The sequence below is a fragment of the Polypterus senegalus genome, chromosome 3, assembly GCF_016835505.1.
Source record: "Polypterus senegalus isolate Bchr_013 chromosome 3, ASM1683550v1, whole genome shotgun sequence".
NCBI lineage: Eukaryota > Metazoa > Chordata > Cladistia > Polypteriformes > Polypteridae > Polypterus > Polypterus senegalus.
This window is the reverse complement of record NC_053156.1, coordinates 39895936-39912991: the sequence shown is the minus strand read 5'-3', so window position 1 is coordinate 39912991 and position 17056 is coordinate 39895936. Positions and strand designations below refer to the sequence as shown.

The 17056-nt window shown below is 36.6% G+C and overlaps 1 protein-coding gene across 4 annotated transcripts in view; it reads right to left on the bottom strand.

Moving 5' to 3' along the window:
• Positions 1-17056, bottom strand: part of neurl4 (neuralized E3 ubiquitin protein ligase 4) — a 115608-nt gene that overhangs the window by 32251 nt on the left and 66301 nt on the right. For all 4 annotated transcript variants that reach the window (XM_039747001.1, XM_039747003.1, XM_039747002.1 and 1 more), the window contains exons 6-14: positions 12697-12785; positions 10061-10133; positions 9697-9970; positions 5294-5475; positions 4804-4889; positions 4270-4432; positions 2385-2586; positions 1896-1972; positions 1672-1750 (exon numbers count right to left, since the gene is read on the bottom strand). In XM_039747001.1, the coding sequence (XP_039602935.1) occupies positions 1672-1750; positions 1896-1972; positions 2385-2586; positions 4270-4432; positions 4804-4889; positions 5294-5475; positions 9697-9970; positions 10061-10133; positions 12697-12785 (1225 nt within the window). The remainder of the gene's footprint in view (positions 1-1671; positions 1751-1895; positions 1973-2384; positions 2587-4269; positions 4433-4803; positions 4890-5293; positions 5476-9696; positions 9971-10060; positions 10134-12696; positions 12786-17056) is intronic.

Below are 17056 nucleotides of genomic sequence, written 5' to 3'. Positions count from 1 at the left end.
CTGTGTACGGTTCTGTTTTTATGCACTTTGAGACGTATACTTTTTTTATTTCAAAAGTGGAAAAAAATATTGCCAGTACATCAAATTATGTTTAATTATAGCTTTTAAAATGTTTTTTATGCCCATTATTTAATTTAACCCATTATTTTAACATGGCTTTCTTATGGCTTCATTTTAGTGTAACCCTGATATTCTGTATATGCATTTAATTCCCGTTTTTAATCATGGCTCCACAATCTGTACTAACTCCTATTTTTTTTTGCTGATCTGTGCCGCCACCACCACCTGATCAAGGCACCATGCAGCCCCTACATTGATGGATTGAAGGCCACATGTCCACATGACCATCTGCATCTAGTTCTTCTACGTGAAGCCTGAAAACCATGAGGGCTGATTTAGATCATTTATGTTAGGTAGAATGCTCTGTGGGGGCTGGGCAGTCTCATGGCCTTGGAACCCCTGCAGATTTTGTTTAATTTCCTCCAGCCATTTGTTTTTTTTTCTGTCCTCCAGGCAATTGGACCTTACTGTATTCTTTGTTACTTAGTACTGCCTAATCTTATTTTTATATTTTTTACCACGCTTCTTTTAATTCACCTGTTTGTTGTCAAGTACAAATCTTGTAATCAATATTTAACCAACTTCCTACTGTTCAAATGACGTGAAATGTTGCACACTGACTCACTTCTGATGGCAATATATGAATCATTAATCAGTTTCACTAATTGATCAATTAATCCATGTTAATGAAGAAATAAAATTTTCATATGAAAAATAGATAAAAAGATAAAAAAAGATTTCACCAATAGATGGCGATACTAACGGATAGAAACATTAAAGGAAGTGTTAAAATATTCATTACAAAATCATACTAAAACAAACCCAAGACTAAAAAGTTGAAAATTATATACACACACACATATATATATATATACACTCGTAAAATAAAAGCGTGGGTGCTTTTGCTAAGATTTTATTGATTGTTGAAAAGCACCCACTCTTTTATTTTACAAGTGATGTATGAGAAACTTATTTTTAACTTTTTAGTACACTTTTTAACTTAAGCGTGGTTTTTAAAAAGTATTTTTTTTAAATAAACTTTTCTTTTTTCATCTTGGTAAGCACTTTGAGCTACATCATTTCTATGAAAATGTTCTATATAAATAAATGTTGTTGTTATACACTTTTTGATATGCCTGTGTAAGATGTGACCAAATTTAAAAGGGAAACAAAGAATAAACATTACTTATTTTTCAATACATTCATTTGTGTTGGTTTAAAATGTGTTACTTCCTGCTAATTACCAGCTGAATTTCTTGGTTTGAAAATCTGCCCCAATTGAATTTGTAATTGAATTGCCCTGAACTATATCCTGTCGGCATTATTATATAATGACGTCAAGACAAGATGCTTCTTTTCTTGTTGTCCCTTTGACATACAAAGTTAATATATGATTATATAAAGAATTAAGAATATTTGCTGTTTTGTTATAGACAGTTACTTTGAAATCTCACCAAAATGACCTACTTTAGGAATTATTGAAATTTTCAGTAAAGTCAGACATTTTTAGGAGGCTAGCACCTCCCATCCACCACCATAGAGAGTTTCGATTTAGATAGACAAGACTATCCTTCACTTCTTCTATGACAATCCTTTTGTGCAAAGTTTTACCTGAGCATCCAGGTATCATAGTCAATATCAGTCATTGTGTTGGGAAACTCTAGGTCTTCTGGGCGAATTGCAGTCACCCCTAATATCAAATAAATAATGCACATAACATTAGTAATTAGGATAGGTTAGTATAACACAGATTTTCACCTGGTTGATCGTATGCTTTTCTCCCAGGCAATTAAAGGGCATTTTGCAACATAGACGCTTTTCATTTCTAAACACACCTGCTTCAATGGATCCTGACCAGCGATCCACCATTTTCTGAATAACTATTTCAAATAGCTCTCCATCCCGCAGACACCTGAGGAAAACAAAATTCAAAACAGTTATGTTTTATGTTTCTTTTGCCAAGGCATAAGAGCTTATTTCAGGTTTGATAAATGATAGGAGCTACAATGCCAAGCATGGATTTTTTCATTCACTCAATTCAGAAAAGATCACTCATGCTCAAAACTCCCCAAATAAATTTAAAAGCCTTAAGCTAGCATCTATCTCCATTAAATGAATAATACCACATACACTAACATACAAAATGGAGAACCATTAACATTAACAGACAGCTAAATATGTCATAAGGACAAAGGGTAAATACAAAGATGCTATGTAAACAGTACAGGTTTCCAGCAGGAGTTTTTTTTTCTGCTAGGCTGGGTTATAACAAGAAACTCCACCATATTAGCTGTTGGTAATTAAATGATCACATTCTCTCTCACCTGTTTGAAATGACAATGGCATCATTAAATTCACTTCGGCAATTCTGTCTGAGGGCCGTACGTCCACCATTAGTGATGACTGCGTTGTTGCCATGCAGGTGATGGAAACGAAGGTCAGTGGCTGACATTACGGAACAAGGGCTAACAGGGGAAAGTTGATTATTGCCCTCTGAGACATCATCAGGTAATGGAGGCAGATCAGCTATGGAAAGAAAATGCAAAGAATTTTGTCTAGGCAGGAACACACAGTTGTAATGAGAGTAATGTGTATAAATAAAAAGCTGGTTAACTTTACAGACGATACAAAAACTAGGTGGAATGGCCGATAATTTAGAAATCAATCACAAAATCACTGAGGGAATTGGGCAACATATGGGCTTTGGTAGATTATATTATAATCTGTAATATATGTAATATAATTAAATGTACAATATTACATTTTAGATTTTAATACAAAATGGGATATCTGAACCGGGGACTCCTGATTACAAGTCAGCAATTCCTACCACTACACCACAGAAGCTGTTGTGTCATCCTTGAACCTTTTGTGAAAGTGTTTATTTGATCTTTGGACTTCAGGCTTCACAAATTATATAGTTTATGCCTACATTTTGTCATTTATTACCAAAATATGAAAAATGTTTCTGCTTTAACAATGTGTTTACAAAGATTATTGTTGAAACGGAACACACATGAAATGCATGTGTTCCAAATAACGATCTATTATTTCCACTCTAAAACTCCAGCACTTCACTCCCAGATAATCAAGGCATGAGCTGGGAGAACCTTGTGCATGTTTTGCAGGGGTGGGGGGATGGAATAGCAGGCTGCTTGTCTTTACCGGCACATTTACAGGACAAAAGACGCTGACGGATTTAAGGTGGGCCGGATTTATGAGTTTTTTCATAGGCTTTGGTAATTCTAGTGTTAAGTTTTATAACACCCTGGGTGAGGTTTCGCCAGTGTCTCCAGAGCCCAAATCAGAGCCTCTATTGACACCGCGAAGATCATAGCATTGTTGACAAAGCAAAGATCAGCAAATATTTCTTCACCAACACCCAGTCCATGCAAGCATTGAACAGGTTAGGAGCAAGAACACACCCCTGACGAACCTCAGAATCAACTAGGAAAAATGCAAAGGTTCTGCCTCCACTCTGCCCCGCACTCACAGTACCACTGTACAGGCCGGCCATGACATCCAGCAACTATGGGGGGATCCCACAAAGTCTCTGGATGTCCTACAGGGCAGTTCAATCAACCGCGTCAAAGGCTTTATGAAACTCTGCCGCTATTCATGCTAGCACTTGATGAGAACCCTCAGTGCCAGGATGCAGTCGATGATAGACTTCTTAGGTGTAAAACCAGACTGCTCCAGTCGCTGAAAGGTGAGCAAATGATCATGGATCCTATTGAGGATGACCCTAGCAAGGACCTTATCCACCACAGAGAGCAGTGTTATCACCTTGTACTTGCCATAATCAAGGCGATCACCCTTCCCTTTGCAGACAGGGATTACTAGTCCTGTTTTCCAGCTAGTTGGGATGAACGCCATCGCCCAAATGGAAGCAAAGATTGTTCACAATGCCAGCAGGACTGCCTTACCACAAGCCTGGAGAAGTTCACCCAGGACACTGCATATCCCTGCAGACTTTCCTACCCTCAGCTGGTTCACCACCTGCACAATCTCAGTAAGAGTGGGTGACTAATTGGAGGATCAGCCTCAAGAGCCGTAGACCCAGAGACCATCAAAACATGACAATGTTTATTTGGAGAAATTGGGAGGAGAGGATTGGCAAGTTTTATTGGGCTGAATGGTCTACTAATGTCAACACTATTCTAATGTTTTACATATGACCAACACTTTATATAGTTGAATGTTGCTTACCCAAGTCATCCATGATGGTGGCTTGTGCTGCTTGTCCATAAAGATCCACTACTGCATAGACATTTGGAGGAACATTCCATGCTGCTGGGCCCTGCGCCACACCATTCACAAAAAAGTGTAGGCTGCCATCATCTTTCCTAACCACACCAACAGTATCACCGGCCTATAAGGGTAAATTATATGACATTAATCTTAAGGATAACTAAACGAAAATGATGCTGCAAATAAGCAAAAGAAACTGGAACAAGTCTTCTATCAAAGGAATATACAAAATACTCTGAGAAGCACAATTTAAAATACTCAGGAACCCCAGTACAATAACACAAAGCACTTTTTAATTAACAACTATAACTACTGCATTTATCACAGAAGAAAATAATTATGGGGAGCACAACAACCAATATAAATGTGTTTCTAAACTGACAAAAAATAGACACTGCTACATAAAAATAATGAGATGCTACACCATTTCTTCATGTAAAAGTGAGTGATGTAGCTAAAATATATTTGTTTTGACTATGTCCCACTACTTGCCTTTAAACGGTCAAGATTATGTCCATATTCATCCAGAATTGTGGTCCCATTGTGCATGACTCCATTGCCTGTCATCATCCAGGTTCCTGCCACCAGATACGCACATAAATACCCTGACATTTTTTCATAAGCCTAATTTACATATATCCAAAGTAAAAGCCACAAAAACTCACATGAAAAAATCTTTACATACATATTTTTAATACTATTTTTCATTTACAGAAGAAAGTGATTAATGTAGCCTTACATACATACATACATACATAAATTTAATGAATAACCAATTTTTCACAAAGGATCGCAACAGGTAAAAGTTAACACTGATTGTCACACAGAATAAATTTTATTATTTTATTCGGGTAACGTCCTGTGTGGACTTTATTAGCTATTAAATTCACTGTAAATTATTTTAATCTGTCACCTCCTAAAAACATGGAAGACAGAATTTTTTTTTTTTTAAAGATAAATAATGCTTATTTTAGCTACTCACCAGAACGGAGGTTTGTCATGGTAGAAGGCAGTTGTAGATAGGCTGGATTGTGTGTGGTGACACCAATTTCAATTGAGCCAGCCCATTTATCCACCATCTTGTCAATGCGTACCTGGAATACCTCATTACTTCGCAAAGGGCGGCTACTGAGAACCACGCCATGGTTGAAATCATCTGTGGCACTGGGAAGAATACAACAAAATACCTTTTGTTTTTGTTTGTTTTAAATATTAAAATTACGGTATGACCATCTGATCAATAAAAGGTGAGATGTCCACTAATTAAATGTTAACCAAATTGCCAACCATTACCATTTCTAGCTGAGTGCAAAAAACACAAAAAGCAGCAGTTGTTAAATAAATAAAAACGGCTCATTTAAAATCAAATTCAGGTTGTCTCTTTTGGCATTGGACAAGGTCCTTAGGCATTTCAAACTAAACAAACCTGTGGCACTCAATCTGCTGTAGCAGACGATAACCAGTAGGAAAGTACAAGAAAGAAATTAGAAAATTTTATACATATTTTCTAAAAAAGTAAACACAAATTCTAATTCTAAGTTTTTTTTTTTTTGCAAATTACTTTAAAAAAGGAATTTAACAATTTAAAAATGGAAAAGAAGTAATAACAGTAAACACAATTAACTATTATACCTAAGAGATTAAATACAATATATAACAGTATACTGTATATCAATGTGCTGTATATAGTGCAATAAGTACAACACTTAGAAATTAACCGTATACTTGTAATGTAGAACTGCTGTCAAAACAGAATGCATTTTCATTTTCAAGCAACAAACTGTAGTAGCTTAATAATAATAACATCTCCAGAACATGCAAATCTTCTTTAGAATGTAAGAACTTCTATTGGACTATACTGGTAAGAAGTTTCGTGTTAAGATTGACTACATATCTATGCATTTAGATGAAGACCACTTTATGTCGACGTTTAAATTAAATTCTACAAATTAGTGTGCAGATGACACAACGGAATTACTGTCCATTTGCATTAAGATGCTCTATAATAAATATTTGCAATCAATTTAAGTAGTGCCTATTATCAGGTGCCTCAGAAAAGCATGCACTGTTCTTTTTTTTTTTTTTTTTACAAATTGCCCTAGATGTTGTGATGTGTCCCACCAAGGAGACTGGCAACAGAGAGTAATGTAAGGCAGTTGATGGTTTACTCTGAATGCTACAGAAACTCTGAACTGCAGTGAAAAAATGTACGGTACTACCTTTATCTCGTACGAAATGTTTTCATGTATGTGTGAGATACTTTCATGCACATACAAGATACAGCTAGATTAAAAAATTTCAAGTGAGCTTCGGGGCAACCTAAATACGACTTTACAAAGGCTATGGCAATCCAGTTTGACGTCACTTGCATCTCTTGTAGTGTGGTTAATGTAAAAAGCACACTGGTGGACTTTTATTTAGTAAAGGAGTGCGGGATGGTTTAGGTATGTGCTTTATGTTTACAGTTATCAGTCTGCACACTCATACAGAGCCCTTGAGGGGATATGGTCTATTTTTTCTTTCTGGGAAACAATTTGGTGCATATGCAACTTACTATCTCATGCCTACCATTTATATATCTTGTACCCATTATTTATATATCATGTACCCACCACCTGCTACAGCCTGCGCACCAGTTACTTTCAGGTTGCACCAGCTATTATTGCATGTACATTCAAATGAGCACCAAATATCATTGTATGCGCACAGCAGACAATTAAATCGTGTTGTGGCTGTTTTTATTAACAAGTTTTTCACCAGATGGATCCCCAAGGTAAATTTCATGTGATAATTGCTTAGGCCAAACGCAGGTACACGTTAACTGGCTAGCTTACCATGTACGTTATGTTTACAGTGATGAGAAAAAGAAAAAAAGACACCCTTTTGAATTTTATTACAGATCAGCTGAAAGGACAGTCATACAGTATAAGCTTAATCTAAAAAATGGCATATATTACATTTCGAATTTGTTGACATTTTTCCCCTTTAAACCTTCACAGTACCTGTTAAATATGTAATCCTGTGCCGTCCACATGGGAGTGTGCCAGGTTATCTATTATAACCACCTCAATGGCATAGTCTTCTCTCCCATCGTAAAAGGCAAGAGCGGGTGAATTATTTTTATCAACTGCATAAAATACGCTTTACTTTAGAACACAATTTCATGTAGCAAATTAAAGTATACTATTATTGTGAATAAATAACTCAGAATTTAAAAATACCAAACATATCCTTTAATAAATAAGATTAACTACTTCAGACTGGGCTCTCTTGTCAAATAACTTTCTAAAATCGGTGAAAGCCAGTTGAATGTTATGTTTGAAAGAGTCAGCTGATGTTGAACACATTGTAGTTCAGAGGCTGTAGGCATGAATGAAAGGAAAAACTGTTAATATGCTGCTGCTTAAACAAGATGGACTGGTTGTGCCCGTGCAACCTGCCAAACAAATATCTTTGCACATCTGTTCATGCGAGTTGATCTTTAAAGGTAGATTATTTAAATATTACTCAAGCTGGACAGGCTCTGCATTTTGTACTTATCAGTAAGGTTATGCTATCTGACCCAGAAGCATAGCCAAATATTTGTTGGTGGATGGGCATATATGAAACTAAATGGGTGAATAAATTTCACCAAGACAAGATGGTTTATAGAACTTGACCATCAGTGGCCAAACAAAGGCAAATTGAAAACTGAATGGTTGGGCGGGGGCTCTGAGTGGGTGAGCGATCACCCACCATGGCTACGTTACTCATCTGAACGCTAATGAGAGATACACAAGTTGTGCCTTGAAGTCTTGCGGCATAGTTGAAAACCAAAAGATTATATAATTGGAGATCAGCACAACCGGAAAGTGGGATGGCAAAGCTGATGTACTGTGCAAGTCTGCTTCCTTTCAGCTTGTTAAGTATATATACTTGTTAAGCTTATATTGATTGTATTGACCTCTGAATAGTTCTCCACAAATATCATTAAAAATACTTTGCACTATCCAACAACATGTATCATTTTAAATTTCAGAGAAAAATTATTGAACTACAAAAACACAGGTAAAAGACAACTGTTATTCTATAAGATCTGTAGCAAATGTCTTTTAAAGTATGATAAATTCTAAATTTAACTTGTCTTAAACAGTTAAAAGTTTTGTCTCTCATTTTTAACTGTAGTGTTGTCTCATCTTTCACTGCTTTTACTATTTAGAGTGATTTTTGGGCATAACTTCAGCAGGGACAATTTAAGAGTTCAGTGCTTATTTTCAGAGCAGTAATTTCATTAACTTTAACATAATATTAAGCCTGCTTAATTACACGGATTAGTATTGTTAAAAAGTCAACACAAAGTGTGGATTTGTCGCTATAGTGACATAAGTGTGTTTAGTCGGTTATTTTCAGTGTTTGTCCTGAACAGGGTGGTGGGGAGGGACAATGGCGCCTACCTCAGCCAGCACACAGTGCAAGGCAGGAACAAACCCTGGTATATTACTGTATATGACATTTCCAGCACAATGCAGCCCGATATCAATCAGTCCTTTCCTGTACAGGTGGGATCATCTATATGTCCTTTAAGCACACACACATTACCGATCAACCTTCAAAATCCTAAGACACGCATTCCACCAGTCTGCAAGTCTCTTAAGTTGTAGGATGAACACCTTGAACTTTTTAGTAGTGTAAGACACGCATCATAAGCCACTGAAAGTCTAATTGTTATCTTGACTATAAGAAATCCAATGATAGTACCAAAGTATTTACAATAACTAAACATAAAATATAAGCAGCCTAGCTGCACAGGATTCAGCAACATTATACTTGTAATTTGCAAACTGTTAATTCTTAATGTTTCTTAACAGTAGTTAACCCATTATGGTTCATTTTTTCCGATTGTTTCATGTACTTTGTGGGTTTTTTTTTTTAGAAAACATATTTTTCCATGACACAATTTAAATGACTTTAACGAGATATTTTCACAGAATTGTTTAATATATAACTTAGATATGGGGACGTCACTGTAAAGTAAGAACAAGTTCATTTGTGACAGATAACAGAAAACACTTTTTTCTCATAAAGCATTGTGGGAGCCTGAAACAAATTACCATGAGACATTTAGCTTAAGCAAAAAGCTTTAAGCTAAACCTTGGTAACTTTTAAAAAGTACAGTGTCTAGAAGAGATACAACTTATATTAGACACATTGATGGACTGAATAATCACTTCTTGGTTTTTCAAATTGTTTATGATGCTATAATGTAAACGTCTTCAAATAACCATAAACAATTTTCTTAAAATTTAATGAACACATTCAAATTTCTTGCAATTTTCTATTCAGAATTTTTCTTTTATTGCATCTGCTAAAATGGAAAGAAAAAAAATAACTGCTCTTTGTACTCACTGAGGTCGCAAGGCAGTCTTCCCATCATTGATAATGGCTGCCTTTTGTCCACAGTTGGAATGGAAGAGGAGCCGTTCAGGGACATCCGAATCAGTAGACAGATGGAGTGCAGTACGGCTCCGACCCACATCAGGGGATAACGCCCTCATTATTGCATTGTTTCGTCTCAGGCGGTCACTATGATTATGATTGTGGACAATGGTAACCTTGACAGCCATGCCATATAAATCAACAACCCCATACACTATGGTGGGAGTCTGCGTGGCAGCAACACCTGAATGGTGACAACAGGCAAAAAATTCATAAATATGTGAAGCATGGATTCACTTTTACATTGTATCCAGCACTACAATGCTCACTTTACCTTGGTCAATGCCATTAATGTAGAAATGCAGTGCTCCATTTGATTTCCTCATTAGTCCAATGTGATCTCCCTCCTTCAAACAGAAACAAATTTCACATTAAACAACAGGCCACAATAAAGTTTTCTTTTGCTCCAACACTTGCTTACTTCCCTTACTGTTTAAGGTTGAATTTTACTTGGATCATTAATTTTATTTTTCCAAGGATTCAGACACAATTTGTCACAGCATTGATATGGTATGACTGCTAAACTGGCAGTAACAACATTTTTGTTCTGACAGCTGAGCCTCACAGATATGAGGAAGAGCTGCAGAAAGCAAGAAAATAAACAGGGAGGTTGAACTTAAGATATGAACAAAAGAAAAGTTACAGTGTATATAGCGGCTGCACGGTTCAAGATGATTGGTGACTCACTGTCCACATAAGGGAAATGTTAAATAATGCCCAATGAGGATGAAAAGATAAAATTGTTCGCGATTTCTCCCACAAGGTCATGATTTGTTTTATCGAAGTAAACATGTTTCCAACCACTTTCTAGCATGCATTACTAGAATGTGTGTTACATTTATCAAACTTAAAAGGTCAAGGCTAGGAGTACGAGAGCTTTCATTAGAGTGTGTCCTATTGATTTTGTTTGCCTGCAGTTGTTATTACCTTACTACCTACCTGTTATATTGTGACCTAACAGATTAAATAGTAAATGCACTTAGGTTCAATTTTAGGCTGAAGAGGTGTAGGTTTATTTTATTTCTAGATTTTTAGTGATATTACATCATGTGCACTTTTGTTTACAAAAAAAAAAAATCAAACTATGTTAGTCATCTATACTAATAAAAGGTAAAGCCCTCACTGACTGACTGACTCACTCATCACTAATTCTCCAACTTCCTGTGTAGGTAGAAGGCTGAAATTTGGCAGGCTCATTCCTTACAGCTTACTTACAAAAGTTAGGCAGGTTTCATTTCAAAATTCTATGTGTAACGGTCATAACTGGAACCTACTTATGTACATATATACGGCCATAGCCTGCAGCTCGGTCGCCGTGTGAGGCGGAGTTGCGTCCTTCATTGTCACGCCTCCCACGTAATTAAGTGCCTGGCCATATAAGGCCGTCCGTCAGCGGCAATCCAATAGAAACACTCTGCTGCTAAATATTCGTGGGTGAAGGACTGTGCTTATGCAAACGAAGATGAGATGGTCAGGGCGGTGTTTGGCACAAACTCAGCGAAAGTGCGAGAGAAACTTTTAAGTGCTGGGTCTTAGCTAACATTAAATAAAGCCGTGGACATCACACGAGATAGCACAAGCACAACTGAGAACCTTCGATGCATGTACTCCGAGCGGCTCACGTGAATTGACTGTGAACGCAGTACGCAGAGGACAAGGAAGAGCTCCAAAGAGCGCTGAACAAAAAACGCATTACACAATTGAGAAGGCAGCAAAAGAATATGAAGCGAGTGGCGCATACAAGCATATTCGTAAGTGCAGCTACTGCGGAAACAAAGCATTTTGTAAACCGTAAGTTTAAATTAAGTTTATAGACATGCTGCTGCTGGCGTTTGTCATGCCTACGACGAATACGATATTCGCAAGATACGAGTTTAATGAGAAGACGCGGGGTATAAACGAGACTTTGCATCACTTTGTAACGGATTTAAAATTGCTGTAATGGAGTTAAACTTGCTGGTGAAGGACTGTGCTTATGCAAACGAATAGGAAAGCGAGGTGTAAAGCTCAACTTTAAATTAAGTTCATAGACACGCTGCCACTGGCGTTAGTCATGCCTAAGACGGATACGATATTCGCGAGATACAAGTTTACTGAGAGGATGCAGGGTATAAATGAGACTTTTGATCACTTTGTAATTAAGTTAAAATTGCTGGTGAAGGACTGTGCTTATGCAAACGAAGATGAGATGATCAGAGATAGAATAGTGTTTGGCACAAACTCAGCAAAAGTGCGAGAGAAACTTTTAAGTGCCTGGTCTGAGCTAACATTAAATAATTGCTGGTGAAGGACTGTGCTTATGCAAACGAATAGGAAAGCAAGGCGTAAAGCTTAACTTTAAATTAAGTTCATAGACACGCTGCCGCTGGTGTTTGTCATGCCTAAGACGAATATGATATTTGCGAGATACAAGTTTAATGAGAGGACGTGTTTGGCACAAACTCAGCAAAAGTGCGACAGAAACTTTTAAGTGCCGGGTCTGAGCTAACATTAAATAATTGCTGGTGAAGGACTGTGCTTATGCAAACAAATAGAAAGCCAATGTTACATTATTTTTAAAATCTTTCCTTTTCTTTTTCATAACTTCTTTAACACACTTCTTCTCCGCTGCGATGCGTGGGTATTTTGCTAGTTCTGAATAAACCAGGCAATTATTATGTATTTATCTGAAAATAGATATCATCAGCATTTGGAAGACAAAACTAGATACTTGTAACAAGATTTTGTAGTCAAACACACCTGTAAAATACAGAAATTAAGTTTTGTTAAACTGTACAAAACTGTGTCAGATTTTCCTTAATTTCATTTCCCCTGAATTTTTCAAGCTTGATATTTTTAACAACCTGAGCAATTTGAAAAATGTATGCAAGCATGACAAAGGATTCTTATTAGTGAATTTGCCCTCCTTACCTGCAGCTCATCCAGGCTAAACTCACAGTACTCCCGGCGTGTTCCCTTTCCATTGGTAAGAATGCCACTGCCACTCATCATGATGGTACCTACAGTTAGACACAAGAACACTGTGACACCCTTTTTAGAAGTTCAGTTTAAATGTTATGCTACACACAAAATAGTTATGCTTGTTTTCTCTGCCTTTTTTAAGATAATCACATAAGTTTGTAAAAAAGATAAAATGGAAGAAAAATGGACAACCAATTTCACAGCAAACTAAATATTGTAAAAAACATGCACTACCTGTTTCATATTGTCATTTTTTTTAAATAATATTAAGTGTGTTTTGAAAATTATTTTTCCTCCTTCCTGATTTCCTCTATTAATGATTTTTTTGGGTTTTTAATCAAAATCTATGATTAGACAAAGGGTACTCAAACAAATTATTAACACATTTTTAAAATTATTTATTTAATGAACAAAGATATCTAACACCAGCCAGTACTGTGTGAAAAAATTGTTAAATCAACCCAATTAAAGGAATAATTAGAGCTAGCCGAGCTTGATTACAGCCAGCTCCACTCTTTATAAACCTCACTTATTTAATGCTTACCATCAGAGCCAACTTATACAAGATTCAACAAGGATTTAATGCTGCGATCAAAGGAAATTCTTGAAAGGACTGGAAAAAAAGTTGTTGATATCTGTCAGTCTGGAACATGCTACAAACCAATCCAAGACTTTGCATCTGTGCCCGAACCATCATTTTGAAAAGTAAAACACATAGAACAATGGCGCATCTTACCAAGAGTGGCTAGCTTGCCAATATTACTCTAAGAGTGCAACATAAAATTAAGGATGTCACAAAGAATAAAAAAAATCCAAAGAACTGCAGGTTGCTTCTGACTCTACGATCAGAAAGAAAATGTGCAAAAATGAGCTTAACTAGAGAATAAAAAGGAGCAGAAGCCACTCCCTGGGGCCACTGGGGCAGCAGTAGCTCAGTCGGTAGAGCGGGTTGTCCAGCAATCGGAGGGTCGCAGGTTCGATCCTGGCTCCCGGCATGAGAATGCAGCTGTTGTGTCCTTGGGCAAGACACTTAACCTACCTTGCCTGCTGGTGGTGGTCGGAAGGATTGGTGGCGCCAGTGTTCGGCAGCCTCGCCTCTGTCAGTGCGCCCCAGGGCAGCTGTGGCTACAAAGTAGCTTATCATCACCAGCGTGGGAATGTGTGTGTGAATGGGTGAATGACTGTTGTGTTGTGAAGCGCCTAGGGAGGTTCTTGGACTCTAGTAGGCGCTATATCAAATACAGGCCATTTACCATTTACTCCCAACTAAGAAAAACAAGCTTTTCTCCCATTTTGCAGGAAGCATCTGGATAATCCCCCAAGCCATCTGGGAGAATGTTCTATGGAGAGAAGAGATAAAAGTTGTGTGGAAATGCTTTGCTGCCATATAATGTGGGCAACTTGCCCAAACTGAAGTAATTATGACTTCTGCTCTTTATCAGAATCATCTTAAGGAGAATGTCCAGTTATACATCCATAAGCTGGAGCAGGGTCACGAAGCAAGGCATTGATCCAAATACAAAAGCAAGTCCACATCAGAATGTCTGAAAAGATGAATAACTAAAGCAAGGTAGAATCTATTAAAAGGACAGATCTCATCGCAATAGATATTGTAGGAGGACCTGAAACGAGTAGTTTATGGTTGAAAACTTAAAACTTCTAAATTAAAGGAGTTCTGTAAGCAAGAGTGAGTGAAAATTCCTCCACAATAATGTGGAAGACAGATATTAAATTACGGTTTGGTCCTGGTTGGAGTCACTGCAGCTAAAGATGGCATGTGGGCAATTACTTTTAACACAATGCCAGTTAGTACTAGATAACTTTGTTCATTTAATAAATTACATAATTTGAATAATTTGCCTATCACCTAATACATTCTGATGAATACATCCAGTGTCAAAAACTTAAAAAATATAGGAAATTAGAAAGTGGGCAAATAAGTTTCATTGAATTACATTTTTACATGACTAGCACAGAGTTAAGACCGCAATTATATACCAGATGAATAGAAGATTAATAAGAATTGCCACTTATCACAAACAGATACCTGTATATTGTACATTATTAAGCAAAATAAAATCACTTAATTTATTTCAAAACCAAATAATATTTCAGTGGAGTAATTAAGTAACTCTTTCAGAGAGGCAGTGAATGAGATGCTTGCATATTGTAATCTGGTTAGTTAGCCAATAAAAAGTGTTAATTTGCTTGACTTTTAATTGTATCCACAATGGCTAACTAACACAGTGTTAACACCCAACTACTACAGACATTATTCTATCTATGCACTTGATCCGTTTTCACCACCCAAACAAATATTCTTGGGCCCTGTTCTAAGCCTAATTTCAAAACACAGTAATCCATGCATCGATTATTTTTGCCTGCTTATCAAGTTCAGGGTCATGAGGGTGCTAGTGCCAACCTTTCCAACTCTTTACTCAAGTGGAAGGCATCCCCTGGTGTGATGCCACTTTAACACCGGGTTCCATCACATACACATCTATTATCACAGTCATGGAGTGAATTTAATGTTACCAATTAACCTAAAATACAAGTCTTTGGAAAGCAAGATTTAAAAAATTTCAGAGAACCCAGAGGAAAATTCACTCAGGCAAAATGCTTAGAACTATTATATACAAATAGTTTATGGTCTTTACTAAACAACTGAATCACTGTTTCTTTCTATTACCTCAAAGGTCAAAAATATCTTGAATAGTTCAAAAACATTAAAGAAATTCATTTTCCTCTGAAGCTGTTTTACGGAACCTATAAATTCTACATCTTTTAACATAAGTATGAAATGGTAACTAAATGCATGAAATAAATTAACTAAACCGAGTTAATACTTTAGACTTATTTATTATTAGCAATTTATGTTCCTTTATCGTTTATTGCAAGGAACATGTGCTAGTTCAGGACTGGAGGCTCTCCATGAGCTCTAATTTTGTATAAAGCCGTAGGGGCGGGCTTGTGTGCACAGGAGAGCTAACATTCAACGAGTGCTCATCCAGAAGTACAATGCATATAAATGCAGCTACAAAGAATAAGGAACATGGGTATTTTTGGACCTAAAAACAGAAGAGATACTTGTCTGTCTGATGGTACCTTTGCTCGGGCACCCACTCCTTCAGGCAGCTTGTTATTGATGGTCAGAAAAAGGGATGCGCTTTCAATACTTTGAAATGTGAAATTGTGCTGGAAATTCATTACAATGTCACACCCCCGTGTTTTCTAGACATCCTCCAATGATGAAATCAGCAATTTGAGTCATTTAGTTTGACACTAACCGCAACTAGAAATCACGTAATTAAGCCAAAGCTGCAATATCCTACCAGCCTTTTCACAATGCAACATTTGACCATTTTTCACATTCCTGAAACGTTGTTCTTATGCATCAAGTTGTTTTAAGGAATTCCCTTTAAGAGCATTTTTTTCTTACATTGTGTTAATAATTTATTAATCCCAGATTTAAGAAGGAATATTTCAGACAAAATTAATTAAATACATAAATGTACAAATATATTAAAGTTCTGTGAAATGTGAGCAAAAATAAATAACTGTGATCAAACGTGAGCATAAATAAATTTGTCATAAAATATGCTTTTTATTGCTTATTTAATTTTGTCAGTAATATTCCTGCAATATTTCTCCAAACATGGTAAGTCCAAAGCTGCACCAACTAATATTCTGAACTGAATGTTTTGACCCTTGTTTTATGAGTCTAAAGTCATGTGCATATTTGCAGCTACTTTTTCAAACAACTTTATAGCTGGCGCTGCTTTGGGCTTTCTGTGTCAAAGTGTCTAACTGATACAGGTGCAGCTCACCGTATCTCACACTGGATCATTCACCTTGCAATCATCTTCTCTGGGACACCATATAGAACTGTAATCTGACTAACTTTTAAACCGCATAAAAGAAATTATTCTATTGACTCATCTGCAATGTCAAAGGATGGGTGTCCAGGGCAGGTAACTTCATCATTTGAACTGGCATGCAGCCTAATCCGCTGTACTAATTCTTTGATGTTTCCAAAAACAGTTTCCTTGATATCGTAGTCTAAAAGGGTCGGCAGTATTGTAATTTCCTCTGATAAATCTTAAATTTTCTCTCTAAAATATGAATAACTTCAACAGAATCCATTCCATTAGCAGTAGTAAGCATTTTTTAGAATGAATTCTTGTGCTATTTCATAAACCTCTAATTCTCGCACACACATATATAGAATTGGCATAATCTACATAATCTATTTGATTCACTAATCAAAACACAGTATGTGCTAGAATCCACCCTCTCAACTTTGATGAGT